The sequence below is a fragment of the Podarcis bocagei genome (assembly GCF_964188305.1).
Source record: "Podarcis bocagei genome assembly, chromosome: 2".
NCBI classification, from domain to species: Eukaryota; Metazoa; Chordata; class Lepidosauria; order Squamata; family Lacertidae; genus Podarcis; species Podarcis bocagei.
This window is the reverse complement of record NC_138126.1, coordinates 111,858,950-111,877,535: the sequence shown is the minus strand read 5'-3', so window position 1 is coordinate 111,877,535 and position 18,586 is coordinate 111,858,950. Positions and strand designations below refer to the sequence as shown.

The 18,586-nt window shown below is 47.6% G+C and overlaps 1 protein-coding gene across 1 annotated transcript in view; it reads left to right on the top strand.

Moving 5' to 3' along the window:
• Positions 1-8,681: 8,681 nt before the first annotated feature.
• LMBR1L (limb development membrane protein 1 like) overlaps positions 8,682-18,586 on the top strand; it is a 51,213-nt gene continuing 41,308 nt past the window's right edge. Inside the window, exon 1 of the mRNA XM_081181436.1 lies at positions 8,682-9,077. Within this exon, the coding sequence (XP_081037562.1) occupies positions 9,006-9,077 (72 nt within the window). The 5' untranslated portion in view covers positions 8,682-9,005. The remainder of the gene's footprint in view (positions 9,078-18,586) is intronic.

The window sequence follows — 18,586 nt, the reverse complement described above, 5'->3', positions numbered from 1 at the left end:
TTTGGATATGCATCATTGAATTATTAGCAATCTCTTAACACCAAGGGTTATTGCACACGGACTGAAAGTGCTGGAAATGCTAGTTCTTGCCTACTACACCATTCAGCACTTTCACTTTCTTTAGAAACTGGTAGGACAGAAAACAAATCTCTTTAACTGATGTCAATAGCCATTAATATATAAGCTAATATGCAAACTTGTACAGTATATAGCTTATTCACTGTTCCTTTGATGTCTGGACTTTTAAGTACAAGTACACAATATCATCACCATTTATTAGACTTATTAGTTTTTACAAACAGATCATTAAGTAACTTGCACCATATTTACAAACAAAAGAACATAGCGACACATTAGCAGAAAAATACTGTACATGCAATTCATGAAAAACGTTGGAAGCAAAAAGCAGCTGCACAAAGCTTTGGCAGCACACAAACTGCAAAACCATCATTGTCCATTAAAAGCCTGCCGATGCTTGCCCATAACTTTGCAGCTGTGTGGTGTTTTTTTTTAAAAAACATCTATCCCAATTTGATTTACTAAAACTGGCTTGAGAAAAGGAGAGAAAGAAACACAGTGCTAATTGGCTGGTAAATGTCTGCTTAGAAATAAGTCCCATTAAGTTAAATGAGGGTAAGTCCCAAGTAAATGGGTATTAGGCAGGGGTCAGCAACCTTTTTCAGCAGGGGGCCGGTCCACCGTCCCTCAGACCATGTGGGGGGCCGGACTATATTTTTTTGGGGGGGGGAAGGAATGAATTCCTATGTCCCACAAGTAGCCCAGAGATGCATTTTAAATAAAAGGACACATTCTCCTGTAAAAACACGCTGGCTCCCGGACCGTCTGTGGGCCGGATTTAGAAGGCAATTGGGCCGGATCTGGCCCCCGGGCCTTAGGTTGCCTACCCCTGGGTATAAGGATTACAGCCATAGGATGAGTAAGTGCAAATATGCCATCACAACCTCCCACTGAAAGCAGTAGGAGTGTAGCCCCCTTTTCTGTTGTAGCTAAGCGATAACTAGCAGTCTTGTACCTGGAAACACTTGGGAATTCTAAGCTTCCCCCCAAAAATTGCAGTTTTTAAATCAGTGGTTAAAATTGGTGAAGGATGTAGTCTGCTATCTTGATTAAAATGGTGTCCAATTGTATCCAAACACAGACTCCTTGATCTCCTCATGCAAAATTTGTTATGATATCCGAATGCATAGGAAACAGATAATTCCCTCACTGGCGGTTCCCTCACTGCGAGAAGCGAAGTTACAGGGAAACCAGGAAGAGGGCCTTCTCGGTAGTGGCACCTGCCCTGTGGAGTGCCCTCCCATTACATGTCAAGGAAATAACCAACCATCTGACTTTTTGAAGGCAACCCTGTATCGGGAAGTTTTTAACATCTGATGTTTCATTGTATTTTTTTACATTTTCTTGGAAGCTGCCCAGAGTGGCTGGGGAAACCCAGCCAGATGGGTGGGATATGAATAAAAATAATAATAGACCAATACAGTGGTACCTCTGGTTACATACGCTTCAGGTTACAGACTCCACTAACCCAGAAATAGTGCTTCAGGATAAGAACAGAAATCGGGCTGTGGCGGCACGGCAGCAGCGGGAGGCCCCATTAGCTAAAGTGGTGCTTCAGTTTTAAGAACAGTTTCAGGTTAAGAACAGACCTCCAGAACAAATTAAGTATGTAACCAGAGGTACCACTGTAATGTCTTGGTGACCGATAATGCCACTTAAAAAAATGATAATCTTGGTTGTATTGCTGGAGCTTTATTAAAAGCATGTCGGCCCACACAGCCTAATTCTTCTTTGTCCACTGATACTCTCCACCTGTGCTGCTTTACTGTCACATAAGTTTGAGGTGCAGTGTAAATACTAGATGGGGATGGTTACGATGGTGCATTGGGCTGATAGATGGGGGCTTGCATGCTGCTCTTTCAGGGACGCGGACTTAGAAAAAATATTGGGGGGGCCCGGGAAAGCTCATGAATAATAAATGAGCTCATGAATATGCAAATAAAGTGGCTCCGGCCCTAAATAGGGCAAGCCACGCCCCCCAGCCAGCCGATTGGCTGGCTGGGAGGTGTGGCCAGTCGGGATTCCCCTGTTCTCGCGGGATTTCCGGCCGGGGCTCTCCGATTAGGGCGCGCGGCTGGCTGGCTGGCAAAGGAGCAGGTGGGGAGGAGGCGGGGGACGGCGGCGGCGCTCTGCTGGAAGGGCGCCCGCCCGAGATTATTGGGGGGGCTGAGCCCCCCAAAAAAAATTTTTGAGGGGGCTCGAGCCCCCTCAAGCCCCATGGAGTCGGCGCCTATGTGCTCTTTTGGAGCTGGCGCAACGGGGCCCTGGCGACATAGCACAGTCAGCGCGCATTACAGCTGATGCAACAAAGCTCCTTTGTGCATTCAGGGGATAAAAAATTAATCTGGCCACCTGACGGAGCAATCAGATTACTATTTTATTGAGTGCCCAGCTGTAATGTGCATGGAACTTGCCCCATGGAAAGGCTCAGTTTTCACTAGTGTACTCTTCCCTTGTGATAAATGACTGAGAACTATTGTGGAAGACTTTTTTGATCATTGGCTGTCTTAAACGCAGCCTGTCTCTCATCTGATTGTACAGTGGTACCTCGGGTTAAGAACTTAATTCGTTCTGGAGGTCCGTTCTTAACCTGAAACTGTTCTTAACCTGAGGTATCACTTTAGCTAATGGGGCCTCCCGCTGCTGCCGCGCAATTTCTGTTCTCATTCTGAAGCAAAGTTCTTAACCCGAGGTACTATTTCTGGGTTAGCTGTAACCTGAAGCGTCTTTAACCCAAGGTACCACTGTTGGGACGCGGGTGGCGCTGTGGGTAAAACCTCAGTGCCTAGGACTTGCCGATCGCATGGTCGGCGGTTCGAATCCCCGCGGCGGGGTGCGCTCCCGTCATTCGGTCCCAGCACCTGCCAACCTAGCAGTTCGAAAGCACGTCAAAGTGCAAGTAGATAAATAGGGACCGCTTACCAGCGGGAAGGTAAACGGCGTTCCGTGTGCTGCGCTGGCTCGCCAGATGCAGCTTGTCACGCTGGCCACATAACCTGGAAGTGTCTGCGGACAGCGCTGGCTCCCGGCCTCTAGAGTGAGATGAGCGCACAACCCTAGAGTCTGGCAAGACTGGCCTGTACGGGCGGGGGTACCTTTACCTTTACCACTGTACTGCCCTCCATTTCCAGTTAGTTGCATTAGGATGGGTTTTTGCAAGTTCGCCTACTACTCTGAGCACCATGGTTTTGGCTACGCCTCTCAGGTCGCCTTCCATTTTGTGCTGCGCATAGTGGTGCCTAGGCAGATGTACTAAAACCTACAGTAAAGGTAAAGGGACCCCTGAATATTATGTTCAGTTGCGGATGACTGGGGTTGCGGTGCTCATCTCGCTTTACTGGCCAAGGGAGCTGGCGTACAGCTTCCAGGTCATGTGGCCAGCATGACTAAGCCGCTTCTGGCTAACCAGAGCAGCACATGGAAACAGCACACACATAATATTTTACTACTAATACATTCTGCGACAGCAAGCACATAAACATTTTACTGCCGAACTGCATAATCTCGGCGAAGTGTTAATTGCATACATGCGATTGCACGTCTTCCTCTGTATTGTGGGAGCGGATATGGCTCAGACACACTGTCGGCACCTGGTGCCCTCCAACAGTGGGTGGCGCTGTGGTCTAAACCACTGAGCCTCTTCGGCTTGCCGATCAGGTCGTGGTTCAAATCCCCGTGATGGGGTGATCGCCGGTTGCTCTGTCCCAGCTCCTGCCAACCTAGCAGTTCGAAAGCACACCAGCGCAAGTAGATAAATAGGTGCCGCTGTAGCGGGAAGGTAAACAGTGTTTCCATGTGCTCTGGTTTCCATCACGGTGTTCCGTTGTGCCAGAAGCGGTTTAGTCCTGCTGGCCACATGACCCAGAAAGCTGTCTGTGGACAAACACCGGCTCCCTTGGCCTGAAAGCGAGATGAGTGCTGGAACCCCATAGTCGCCTTTGACTGGACTTAACTGTCCAGGGGTCCTTTACCTTTTACCTTACACACTGACTGTTGCCAGGGCTCAGCAGTCCTGCTGGATCCCATTGGACACTAACACCTATCCCCAGCTGTGGACTTCATGTGCCCCAGAGTTATGCTGGTGTGGGGCACCTCAGGTCACTGTGGGAAATGGAAGTCCACCAGAGGGCACTTGGCTGAGGAGCTACTCAAACCTGAAGCTGGCCCAAATTCCTCTCTCATGTATAATGGGGAAACTTATGGATGCCCTGTCTGCCCCTGTACCTCTGCCACTGCCTCAAGTGGCAAAATGGGACTTGCTAGCCCAGACATTGAGGGAAAGACTGGCAGCCTGCTGGACACACAAAGATGTTGAAAGAGACTGAGGAAGATGTGTGTTTGCCTATGCTGGAGAGCTGGCACTGGAAGGGATAAATAATAACGATATAATGATAATTTATTATATCTACCCAGCACATCTGGCCACTCTGGCAGCTCCCAACAGAATATAAAAAACACAATATAACATCAAACATTAAAACTTCCCTAAACAGGGCTGCCTTCAGACATCTTCTAGAAGTCAGATAGTTGTTTATTTCCTTGACATCTGACGGGAAGGCGTTCCACAGGGCAGGCGCCACTACCAAGAAGGCCCTCTGCCTGGTTCCCTGTAGCTTAGCTTCTCGCAGTGAGGGAACCGCCAGGAGGCCCTTGGAGCTGGACCTCAGTGTCTGGGCAGAACGATGGGGGTGGAGATGCTCCTTCAGGTATACTGGACCGAGAACATTTAGGGATTTAAAGGTCAGCACCAACACTTTGAATAGTGCTCGGAAACGTACTGGGAGCCAATGTAGGTCTTTCAGGACCGTTGTAATATGGTCTCGGGGGCCACTCCCAGTCACCAGTCTAGCTGCTGCATTCTGGATTAATTGGCTTTAAAGGACCTACAAGCCAGCTCTGGGAGAGGTATGGAACTTAATGAACAGAAGAAGAAGAAATTGCTGAAAGCAGGACATGAGCACATAAGCACTCGATTCCTATCTTTCCCCGTGATGAGGTATTGTTAAGCCGCTCTGAGAATTGTAGCTTTGTGAGGTCAATAGGGGCCTCCCTAACAATGCTCAGCACTCTTAACAAACCACAGCTCTCATAATTATTGGGCATTTGTGTGCCGTGACTGTTTAGAGTGGTACCGTTTTGCTTCAAATAGATGGTGCCAATGTGGCATAGATGTCTTTTGAGAGGGATACCATGTCGTGCACCTTCTCAGAAGATATCCTCCCTGGTTGTTTTTCTAATTCTTGCAAGGCCTCTAGATGGCACTATATGCATATGGTTATTTCCGGGGTGCGCAATGAGAGCAGGTCTGAACTTAATGCATGGTAAAATTGGGGAATTGGTCACAATGAGTAGCTGTCATGAGAACAATAAACTGGCATGCTGTATGTTTTCATAGGTCATGCTGGGCAGTGAACCCTCAACAGTGTAATAAAGCACAGAATCTTAATTGTGATGCAAACCCTTATTTAGTGGTTTTGATTATATGGTGTGGCGTCTCAGGCTAAGCGCATGGCAGTGAGTCAGGTGGCTCAATTACTCTGTGCAGAGAGACATAAGGCTTGTCTCATCCACTGTTGGGTCCAGGTTTTGCGAGGGGCTCTGAGCAATAACCCCTTAGTTAATGAGGCTCTTCTCTTCCTCATTGCCTATTGTGAACGGAGAAATCTGAGAGCTCCCTTGGACAAAAAACAAGGACACCCGCCAGGAATACCAGAGCAAAACAGCAGCCAGTAGGCTTGGTCTTTATTGAAGACTGTCGCGACAGGACTCCCACCTGCCACAAGGTGGAACAAGATGGAAGCCCCGAACAAAAGAGCCGCCAAACTTTTATTAGCTGCTAATCCCCATGTTACACCCCCCAAACTACATCACTCATACATCACAGTTACATCATGAAAGGGGAGGTCTGGTGGCAGTAATCTGAGCATCCTGGATCCTGCCCCATGGTTCTCCTTGCCCTCCACCAAACACCCATCAGGTGTAACAAAAGAGATATTTGCATTTCCCTATTTCCCAGCCAAGTTAATCCCACCCTTTTGTCTTCAGCTGGGTTTGTTATTTCTGGAATGGCTATCTGTCTGGCACTCAGGTATCAGGATGCCAGGGATTATCACTCAGGCAGAGGGGCTGCTCAGTAGCTGAGCTCACATGTCTATATGAATTTCTGAAGTTTTCCCTGTGAGCCAGTACACAGATACATTTATCAGTGAATTGTTACATTTGGTATCGTGCAGCAAAGGCCCTTTGAATAGACAGGAAGAAACTGTGATGAAGTGTTTTGTGGGGACAAATCACAAAAGCGATTGTGCTGATTTTGGTAGTGGGCTGCATGTGCATGATATCTGCTGGAGGGGCAACCCCCCTCCAACCTATACATAAATTCCTGCAACACTATCAACCCAATGTTTACAAGTGACGGGGGGGGGGGGGGAGAATGCAAGGCAAGTGAAAGAAGTCCATGCAGCCCCATGGATCTACATGAGCCCAAAATGCCAACCTTGGATGCTTGTCCTGACTCTGCCACATGGCAAGGCACTACAACCAGCTGCCCACACTGTGAAATGCACCATAGGGAGGCATTGAGAGTTTAATGGCACTTCCAGGTGTCTTTTATTGCATAATCACAATTGTGCACGATCCCACTTCAAATATTTCAATCTTTATATGCGGTTTTGAAATTTTCAGATAAAAAAAAAAAGATTGACATTTTCAGTGGGAGGGCTGTGCCCCAAGTAGGACATTGTCACACCATCTGCACCAACCAGCAAGAAAGCAAACATGTCTCTCTGGTATCAGTCTCTATAGCCACAACAGGCGCTGTAACTCTCCAATGGTTTGACTTCCCTCCCAATGGCGCACTCTTCCATTGTCAACGAAGGGGTTGGACTAGGTGACTCTCAGGGTCCCTTCCAACTCTACAATTCTGTGAGTCTAAGTTATGTTGGACATTTTATGCCCTTTAAGAACAAACGTATGGAGGGGTGTGCGTGTTAATGTTGTGTGTGTTTGTGCATGTGTATGTGTAAACATGTGTGGGGTGCGCGCATCTCCACCCCCATCGTTCAGCCCGGACACTGAGGTCCAGCTCCGAGGGCCTTCTGGTGGTTCCCTCCCTGCGAGAAGTGAGGTTACAGGGAACCAGGCAAAGGGCCTTCTCGGTAGTGGCGCCCGCCCTGTGGAACGCCCCTCCCATCAGATGTCAAGGAAATAAACAACTGTCTGACTTTTAGAAGATGTCTGAAGGCAGCCCTGTTTAGGGAAGTTTTTAATGTTTGATGTTTTATCGTGTTTTTAATACTGTTTTCTGTTGGGAGCCACTCAGAGTGGCTGGGGAAACTCTGCCAGATGGATGGCGTATAATAAATTGTTGTTGTTGTTGTTGTTATTGTTATGTGTGTGCACCAAACTGCGTCTTGTTACTCTAGTTCTCGGACAGGGAGAGTCACACCGAGAACAGAACTGTGCAAGCTGCATGAGATAACATTTAGTGCTTTTCCAACCAGCAGTTCAACAGCTCCAGAGAGCACAAATAAACTTTATCGAGCGAACTGACCCAGATCTTTAGCAGATGGACTAAATGCTCCAGATTAAATCTAGCAGCTGCAGCGTCTGAGCTCCCAGCAGATTTTGGGTACAGCATGGTGCTGATAATGCCAAAGGTCGCAGGTTCGATCCCCATATGGGACAGCTACATATTCCTGCATCTAGTTTGGACTAGATGATCCTTTATATATATATAATAATTATTAATTTTTCTATTTTAAAATACTCATTTTACGAGGGTAAGGATTTGCTGAACTAAATATCTGAACTGGAATACAAAAAGGGAGGTGTGAGGAGGTCAAGAAACTAGTGAATGATGTATAAGATATGAAAATACTAATCTTTTTTCTGTTTTGTTTTTTGGTGTTTTTTCTTCTTTTTTCTCTATTCTGTTAATGGTTCTCTATTGTGTACCTCTATGTGTTTTGTTTTGTATTTTTTCATTTTTGTAGTTTTTTTGGTTTTTGTATTCTATCTTTAAACTTTGAAGTTTTTGATTGTTTATGATATGTTAATAAATATTACTTTTAAAAAAAACCTCATTTTACATCCTTAAAATATCAGTGACTTCCCTTCTTCTCCTTCCATGGTTCATTTCACGTATCATAAATCCCAGCATATTTTACAAAAACGATACCATGCCGTATTCCATTATTGCATCCATCAAAACTTGTTTACACTGTTGAATTTATCTTAATGCTGCCAGCGTTTTCAACTGTATGCAATTATTTCCCACAGATGATCCTCAGGGTCTATGACCTTCTAGAAACTTTCCCTCGAACTTCAAAAGAGCCCCCCTGTCTCAACGAGGGTGCCGCACCGGGGCAGAGAAAGGAAGAAATAAATGTAAAGGCAAAAGGACCCCTGACCTTTAGGTCGAGTCGCGGACGACTCTGAAGTTGCTGCGCTCATAGGCGCGGGTGGGCGTGGCTACCTGCGGAATAATGGACGCCCCGCTCGGCCTACCAGGTTGAGCCGCGGTCTGCGGAGGCAGCCAATGATAACGAGCCCTTCTCCAGCCAATCGGCGCGTTTCCGTCGAAGGGGAGCTGGCGTCGTCAGGCTGCCTCCTTCCTTTGCTGCGAAAGTGGCGTCGTTAGCTGGCGGGTGGGGGGCCGTGTCTCTTTAAGAATGGAACGCGGAGCTCCGTGGGCTGCGGCCGAGGGTACATTGTGACGTCGCCGCGCCATTGTGACGTCGAAAGGGACCCCCACCCCCCATATAAAAGGCGCCTGCGAAGCCGGAGGAGGAGGAGGAGGAAAGCGGACGGAGCTCTCTGCCTTCTCCATTGTGGCTCCCGCCCTGGGGCGCCTCTGGGATTCCCGCGCGCTGCTTCCCCCGGCTCCCGAGCCAGCCCTTCTCGCCTTCAGCCATGCTGACCAGAGCATGGACTCCGCGGAAGGCGATGTGCTGTCGACGCGGGAGCAGCTCTTCCACGAGCGGGTCCGGGAGTGCCTCGTGAGTAGACGGCCGGCGGTGCGGGGATGTTCCCGGGACAGCAAAGGCAGGGGGGGGAGTTGGCTTGGGGTCACAGAAGAGGAAGCGACTTGCGCCCCCCCCCTCCAGCTTGCACCCCAGACCCCATGTTCTCGGGTGGTCGCGCGCCCGGAATTTCCCGGAGACACACTGCGTGTCCGGGGAAATCCGGACGCATGGCAACCGACGTCGGCGGTGCCGATTTCCGCTTAGCATAGCTAGAACTTTGGCGTAAACAAATAGCTCGACAACTTTTCCGTCCGCCGATTTTCAGCCTTTGAAATATGGGAAGCCTAGACCTGGGGGGTGGGGGGGGGTCAGCAGCGATTACTTCCCGTGGTACCGTAGGCTGCCTGACACACAGGCTGTGAAGGGGGCATTGGCTGGCAAGGCGGAAAAGCCCACGATTTTCAGGTAGGAGAGAGCAACAAGTCCCGTCAGGCCGCCTCTGCGGTGAAACGTCTCTCCAACACAGAGGATTGTGCTGTCATAACCTGGTAGTTGAGAAGGCGGGTTGAGAAATTGAGGTCGAGCATGTCACTTGCAGAGTTTTGCTCACTTAGTGAGATAATAAGCAGTGAGTCAACTTATTTACGGCGGCTGAGACAACCGGAATCTTCTCTCCGAACCCCCCCCCCCTTTGTTTTTATCTATGTTTCTCTTGGAGTTCTTAACTTGGCAACGACATAATCTGTAATTATGCAGTAATTAAAAGACTAAATTAATGTCATTGCACAAAGTTGTTCTTTTTATTTGAGCGACTTATTTGTGTGTTCCCCCCCCCCTATTTGTTGTTGCTGTTGTTTAGTCGTTTAGTCCTGTCCAACTCTTCGTGACCCCGTGGACCAGAGCACGCCAGGCACTCCTGTCTTCCACTGCCTCCCGCAGTTTGGTCAAATTCATGCTGGTAGCTTCAAGAACACTGTCCAACATCTCGTCCTCTGTCGTCCCCTTCTCCTTGTGCCCTCCATCTTTCCCAACATCAGGGTCTTTTCCAGGAAGTCTTCTCTTGAGGTGGCCAAAGTATTGGAGCCTCAGCTTCACAATCTGTCCTTCCAGTGAGCCCTCAGGGCTGATCTCCTTAAGAATGGAGAGGTTTGACCTTCTTGCAGTCCATGGGACTCTCAAGAGTCTCCTCCAGCACCATAATTCAAAAGCATCCATTCTTCGGCGATCAGCCTTCTTTATGGTCCAGCTCTCACGTCCGTACGTCACTACTGGGGAAACCATAGCTTTAACTATACGGACCCATTTATAGAGCTGCCCTCATAACAGGAGTTCTTGGGACAACTTCTGTATCTAGAATAACAGAACTGTGGAGTTGAAAGGGACCACAAGGGTGATCTAGGTCAGACCCCTGCAATGCAAAAATATTTTGCCCATGCTCTACTGATTGAGTCTGCTGACGCCCACTGGGTGACCTTGGCCTAGTCACTACCTCTCATCCTAACCTACCCCACAGAGGAGTTGTGAGGATAAAAAGGAGAGAGGGAGATACGTTGTATACCACCTTTCGCTGCTCGGAGGAAAGATGGGATATAAATATAACAATGGCTAATCATTAAATACTGACCTGACCTGACCAAGGCAACCCAGCATGCTTCACAACCCAGTGGATATTGGAGCCCTAGTCTTCTTGCCCAGGTCCCATATAGTATTTCTCTAGAACCATTGGTGCACATTGTGCTTTTCTGGTGAGCAAAAGCAGGCTGGACTCTGCTTTGAGAAGCCTAGAGTCTAGCTCATGGGTAGGCAAACTAAGGCTCTAGGGCTGAATCCGGCCCAATCGCTTTCTAAATCCGGCCCGTGGACAGTCCGGGAATCAGCGTACTTTTAAATGAGTAGAATGTGTCCTTTTATTTAAAATGCATCTCTGGGTTATTTGTGGGGCCTGCCTGGTGTTTTTACATGAGTAGAATGTGTCCTTTTATTTAAAATGCATCTCTGGGTTATTTGTGGGGCATAAGAATTTGTTCATTATTTTTTTCAAAAAATAGGCCAGCCCCCCACAAGGTCTGAGGGCTGGTGGACCGGCCCCCTGCTGAAAAAGTTTGCTGACCCCTGGTCTAAGCTGCTGACTGCTTTTGTTTTGCATTCTCCAACAGCATGTTTGGCACGGATGAGTTGTGAGGTGTATGTGTGTGCCTAGATAGCTGAAATAAGAAGCATTTGTGGCTGTGGGTCTTCCTGACCAAGAGAAGTCTGGTGTCGTGGGCTGGCTGAGTCAGGGCTGGGCAGGCCAGACCATCTGTAATGTTCAAATACTTATTCATTTCTGGAGGATTTGTGTGCGCGCGCATTTGATTTGCCCTTGGTGATGATACAGCAGGTGGTCTAGTGCCAGGAATAAGGGAACTATTCCTATTCCAATCAGCCCCACCAGCGACGATGGGAGCTGTAGTTCCATAAAATGAAAGGCTGTTGTTTCCCCATCTCTGGGCTTGAGGTTTCAAAATTTTATCAACTGCTTGTGCCTCCATTTTCAAATGGCATCTTCTCTGACTGGGTAACCTTGAGGCATCTTAGTCCCACCTTCAAGCTTTTCTGGAAATTGGAATAATCGTGGCTTGCTTCACAATAGAGTATGTGACAGCAAACATCTTGCCTGTGTTTTCCGTTGGTGAACTGGTCGCTTGGCCTTTGTGCAAATAAAGTTGGCATTTCCAGATCGCAGGCTGGGTACTTCTCACTGTACCTTTTGAAAACAGAATTGGGAGAGGTAACAGCCATGTTTTTGTGTCTCCCCGCTTCCCCTCCTGATGCCTGTCTTCCTCTTCCACATGCTGTGTGACCTCCTTAGAGTGTTTCCTAACAGGGGAGGAAGGAGGAAGAGAGAGGAGAAACTGCCCTTAACATAATTTCCCAATTCAGATGCCATTTTAAAGGTGTGTGGGAGAAACTCTAGGGTGTGACCTGGCCAGGATGCCAATCTCTAAGAAATGCATGCAGATAGATGGCTATCTGTGTCTGTGAATGACTGGCATACGTGTCCCTATTTTGCTGTTAAGTTGTATGTTTGGGAGGCAAAAGTTGCTTAGCCAAACAAGCCTCAAAGGTGTTCAGAACTGTTCTCAGCCCTACTGACACTTGCTTTCAGGAACTTTCTCTTTTCTGTGAGCTGTACATTCGAATGAGCGTTTGTTGTCTTGGTGTATTTCTGAAGTTCAGAAGATCAGGATCTGAATGAAAGACCATTTGGGAACGCCATGCACACTACTCTCAGTGTCTAGAAGGAAGGGCAAGATACAGCTGTAAAAAACCTGCTAACGGATTAGTAATTTGACAGTGTTCTTTTACATAAACTCTGTATATGTCCCATTCTCTGATAAATTTTTCATCTGCAACGTCTCTTAACCTGATAGTCTCACCAGTTCAGCGTATTCCCTTAATTGGTTTTGCCAATCTAGTTTAGATGGTATATCCTATCCTTCCCCGTCTTTTGCAATTAAAATTCTGGCTGCTACAGTGGCTTACATAAAGATTCTCCTGAACTTTTTTGGAATTTCATGACCCATAATTCCTAGCAGGAAGGCTTCAGGGGTTTTTCAGGAAAGAGCATGTAAACATTTTCTTAAGCTCGTTGTAAATCATTTCCCAAAACTGTCTAATCTTTTTAGAGTGAATCCATGTGCCTTCAGCCTCCCTGCATTTCTAACATATGCTTGTCCTGGATCTATATATTTTAGCTAACTTAACCAGTGTCAAATGTCACCTGTAAAGCATTTTCATGCAATTCTCTTTTAAACTGTAAAGGTAAAGGGACCCCTGACCATTAGGTCCAGTCGTGGCTGACTCTGGGGCTGCGGCACTCGTCTTGCTTTACTGGCCGAGGGAGCCGGCGTACAGCTTCCGGGTCATGTGGCCAGCATGACTAAGCTGCTTCTGGCGAGCCAGAGCAGCACACGGAAACGCTGTTTACCTTCCCGCCGGAGTGGTACCTGTTTATCTACTTGCACTTTGACGTGCTTTCGAACTGCTAGGTTGGCAGGAGCAGGGACCGAGCAACGGGAGCTCACCCCGTTGCAGGGATTCGAACCGCCAACCTTCTGATTGGCTAGTCCTAGGCTCTGTGGTTTAACCCACAGTGCCACCCGGGTCCCTCTTTTAAATTGTAGCATGCTGTAAATTTGATGTCTTCCCTCCAGAGTCATGATACACACCTCTTATCATGCCTTCTCCCCTTTACTTGGAAGCTGCCAGTCTTGCAAGCCTTCCTCATAGGAGACTTGCACCAACCCCTTCAAGTTGTGGATTCCCCTTTCCTGAATCTTTTCTAGCTCTACAATGAGCAGAACTTTCCCTAAAGCTGTGCTGCTTTCACCATGGGCGAGTAGCCTGTGTTAGACCTCCATTAGAAACTCTCCTGGACTTTCTCTCTCTCTCTTTAAATTATTTATTTGGTTTTCAAATTAAAATTTTTGCAATCACAAACATACAACATAAAGACAAGATTCCAAAGAATCTCCCGGACTTCCCTCCTCCCCTTTGCGGGTCCTATTATTAATCCTTTCCTCTTGCATCTTTTAGAATACAGTGGAACCTCGGTTCCTGAACGCCAAAAACCCGGAAGTGAATGCTTCCTGTTTCAAACGTTTTTTGGAACCCGAATGTGCGACACAGCTTCTGCTGAGTGCAAGAAGCTCTTGCAACCAACAGGAAGCCGCGCCTCGGTTTCTGAACGTTTCAGAAGCCAAACAGGCTTACAGAACGGATTTTGTTTGAGGACCAAGGTACCACTATAATCCAAATCGTTTCCATCTCCATTATATCCAAAATTCACTATTAAACTACAACTGACGGTTTTCGCTGTTTACAATGGTTTTTAAGGTAATGGCCTTTCTCTCTCTTTGTCCCCCGCCCTTCCCAGATTTAAGTCAAGACTCTGCTGTGTCACACAGGGACTTCTGAGATGAAGCTTCTGGAATGCTTGCTAAGAGTTCCATTTTGGCACCTGATGCACAAGCAGTTCAGTTTCAGAGTGCTGGGTGGGATGTTGATGTTTTTTCTGGATGGCAGCATTTGCAAGAGTTGCATCTCTATTTGTGGCCCTGTCTCTGCCCAGAGACAGCTCCGCATGCAGCTTATGCATGATATGAGGAGGTTGGCAAGCTGTGAGATTCCTGGCATCTCTCCTTCTCTGGTGCAGCGAGTTCAGCTTCCCAACGTGGCTTTGTGTGCTAAAGGTTAGTCCGAAGTCCCATCTGCGGACTCTGGAGCGTTAGCAGGGATTTGGAGTTCTGTAACGGCTTCAGTAATCTGCTTATCCGGGATAATGCTGGGAAGTTGCGTAAGACAAGTGTATAGCTCTAGAGCGTGGGTAGGCAAACTAAGGTCCGGGGGCCGGATCTGGCCCAATCGCCTTCTCAATCCGGCCCACGGACGGTCTGGGAATCAGCATGTTTTGACATGAGTAGAATGTGTCCTTTTATTTAAAATGCATCTCTGCTTATTTGTGAGGCCTGCCTGGTGTTTTGACATGAGTAGAATGTGTGCTTTTATTTAAAATGCATCTCTGGGTTATTTGTGGGGCATAGGAATTCTTTCATTTTTATTTTTCCCCAAGATATAGTCCCCCCCCCACAAGGTCTGAGGGACAGTGGACCGGCCCCCTGCCGAAAAAGTTTGCTGACCCCTGCTCTAGAGGGCCATGTTGGCAGAAGAAGCGACCTTTAAACGTGCGTGTTTTCACTTGGGAGGAGCCGGCATTGAGCCACTGGGATGTGTTGACAAGCATGCCCAAGGAATTTAGTCCAGGGTTAGGTAACATAATTCCCTTTCCCTTCCTGCTGGACTACAACTCCCATAATTCCTGACCACTGACTTTTGCCAGCTGGATCTGATGGGAATTGTAGTTGAGCAACATCAGTGTTCGAAATTTGCTCGGCGACAGGCAGATTTTGTACCTGGCTATTGAAGGCTTGCGACCAAGTGAAAATGCCTGGGGGCCAGGATGGCTCCTGACTTCTCCACCAGCTGGAGGTGCGGGCCTGCGAATCATTGGATCTAGACTGTTTTCACTCACTAGCAACATACCGGTATCCTGCAGAACTCTACCTGTTATATTACATCGGCACAATCGGAATGAATTTCAGGAACCAAACAGTCGTATGGGGTGGGGAGGACTTTTGAGTCATCTGGCTCCAAAATACTGGCTCCAAAATGGCAACTAGGCATTCTGATTTGGGAACTGCAGCCCTGGTTTAAGGAGCCATTTGGTGCTTACCACATACAGTGGTACCTCTGGTTACATACTTAATTCGTTCCGGAGGTCTGTTCTTAACCTGAAACTGTTCTTAACCTGAAGCACCACTTTAGCTAATGGGGCCTCCTGCTGTGCCGCCACTGCACGATTTCTGTTCTCGTCCTGAAGCAAAGTTCTTAACCCGAGGTACTATTTCTGGGTTAGTGGAGTCTGTAACCCGAAGTGTATGTAACCTGAAGCGTATGTAACCTGAGGTACCACTGTAATGATTTTTTAGCGCTGAGCATATGAAGGGCACCATGTTGAAAAAATAAGAAGAGTTCTCCTGAATCAGGCCAAGCATATTGTCCTGCATCTCTACAGTGGTACCTCGGGTTAAGAACTTAATTCGTTCTGGAGGTCTGTTCTTAACCTGAAACTGTTCTTAACCTGAGGTACCACTTTAGCTAATGGGGCCTCCTGCTGCCGCCGCACGATTTCTGTTCTCGTCCTGCAGCAAAGTTCTTAACCCGAGGTACTATTTCTGGGTTTGTGGAGTCTGTAACCCGAAGCATCTGTAACTCAAGGTACCACTGTATAGTCTGTTCAAAGAAGTGACCACATGCATCTGAGAAGCTCAGAAGCAGGGCATCAGCGCTGTAGCTCACTGGTCCTTTAAGGTAACTGGCGTTCAATGGCATACTTATTCTGAACCCGGAGCTTCTAGCCAGCTAGCCATTCCTGTCTAATTGGAGGCGATAGACCAATCTCCCTTTAATTTATGTCATTTTTAAAACTGAGGAGTAAGAATAGGCTTCGACAGGAGATCAGATATGGGGTGTGTGTTGAACTGTAGGTTGGTTGCATCCCCATGTTTGCTTGTGTGCCATAATGCTACTCTTTGCTCTTCTAAAAATCCAGCAAACATTCAAACACGAGAGGCATGCATAATTCATCCCCTTGAGCCATCCAGATACTGTAGTAATCTTTGAGCCAGCTTAGGTTTAGTGGTTGTGTTTCATTGGCTGCTGCAGGCATGCTTCCAGAATTTCCCCCCAGGTAGAACTGTTGACCTGAAAACGTCTTTGTCATAAGGATTTATTAGGATGCTTCCTGCATTGCTGCCATCTCATGTTCTCAGCAGTGCTTGAAATTAGCCAGGCGAATTTTGCACCTGGCTTTTGACCACTTGTGACCAAGTGAAAATGCCTGGGTGCCAGGATGGCGTTTGACGTCTCTGCCATCTGGAGGTGCATGCGTGGGGATTATTGGTTCTGGACTGTTTTCACACACTAATACCCCATGCTGTAGAATTCTGTCACTTACATGTTATCTGCACAACTGGAATGAATTTCTGGAACCAAATTGCTTTTGTGTGTGTGCAGCCTGAGCAGGAGCAGTCCCCGTTAAGAAAAAGAAGTTGGAATAGGCCAGTATATATGTGGACTGTCCCTGGATCAAGTGACTTTTCTTCTTTATGTTCTCAGAGCTCTTAACCTAGCTCAAGGTTGTCGTCTGAACTATCCAGATGTTTGACTGAGAATTGATCACAGTCAGCCCATCATTTGGAAAATCTTTAGGGGCATCTTGCCCCCAAATGGCAACTAGACAGTCTGTTTTGGCGACTGCAACCTTGTTTCAAGGAGCCATTTGGTATTGTGTTTTCAAAACACAATATCGGTATCTACTTCAGTTTTCAAAACACTCTACACTTTATTGTTAAACTCCTAGATGTAGTGTCTATCCTCAACATATACTTTGAGGCTTCAAAGCAAATACAGTGGTACCTCGGGTTAAGTACTTAATTAGTTCCGGAGGTTCATTCTTAACCTGAAACTGTACTTAACCTGAAGCACCACTTTAGCTAATGGGGCCTCCCGCTGCCGCCGCACGATTTCTGTTCTCATCCTGAAGCAAAGTTCTTAACCCGAGGTACTATTTCTGGGTTAGCGGAGTATGTAACCTGAAGCGTATGTAACCTGAAGCGTATGTAACCCGAGGTACCACTGTATACAATGAAAGAAATTTGCCGTGCAACATCGCTCCTCCATTCTCATATACATCAATGAGCCAGCCCATAGTCTCAACAATGGGGTAGCCAACGTGGTGCTCTCTAGATGTTTTGGATTTCAGTTCCTATCAGTTCTAGCCTAGCATGTTCCTACAGCCAGGAATGATGGGAGTTGTAGTGCAGCAGGATCTAGAGCCAGCATAAGCAAACTCCGGCCCTCCAGATGTTTGGGACTACAATTCCCATCATCCCTGACCATTGGTCCCGTTAGCTAGGGATGATGGGAATTGTGGTCCCAAACATCGGGAAGGCTGGAGTTTGCCTATGTCTGATCTAGAGACTCCCAGGTTGGCTGCCCATGCTTCAAGGACACTATCTGAAAAGCAAAGACAACTTTTTGGCCCCTTTCTGTGTGTTGCCCAAAGCCTGCACTGGTGCAATGGACTCAAGTCTGTGAAAACTGATGCGTAGTAAGTGCAAGTAAAGTCTTTGAGGTGCCACAAGGCTCTTGGTGGTCTGTGTTACAGCTAAAACGACCAATGCAGTTGTCCCCTCTGGAAATGATTCCCAGGGATAAAAACAACTTTAGTTTTATAGCGGTTGTTAAGCAAGAATAGGTAAAGGGACCCCTGGCCATTAGGTCCAGTCGTGACCGACTCTGGGGTTGCGGCGCTCATCTCGCTCTGTAGGCCGAGGGAGCCGGTGTACAGCTTCCGGGTCACGTGGCCAGCATGACTAAGCTGCTTCTGGCGAACCAGAGCAGCGCACGGAAACGCCGTTTACCTTCCTGCTGGAGCAGTACCTATTTATCTACTTGCACTTTGACGTGCTTTTGAACTACTAGATTGGCAGGAGCAGGGTCCAAGCAATGGGAGTTCACCCCGTCGTGGGGATTCGAACCACCCACCTTCTGATCGGCAAGTCCTAGGCTCTGTGGTTTAACCCACAGCACCATCCGCGTCCTCCTAAGCAAGAATACATGTGCACAATTTCCTGAGGGATGTCCGTCCAGAGATTAGTTAATGGTGGCTGGTCATGATATATAAATGGAGTTGCAGGCTCCAGCTGATGTAAAATGTAAAGTCAGTTCATAAAAGTATAGTTGTACCTCGGCTTCCAAACGCCTTGGGAGTCAAATGTTTTGGCTCCCGAACGATTGAAAACCAGAAGTGAGTGTTCCGGTTTTCAAATGTTCTTTTGGAAGCCGAATGTCTGACTGGGCTCCCGCGGCTTCCTATTGGCTGCAGGAGCTTCCTGCAGCCAATCAGAAGCCGTGCTTTGGAAGTCGAACATTTCGGA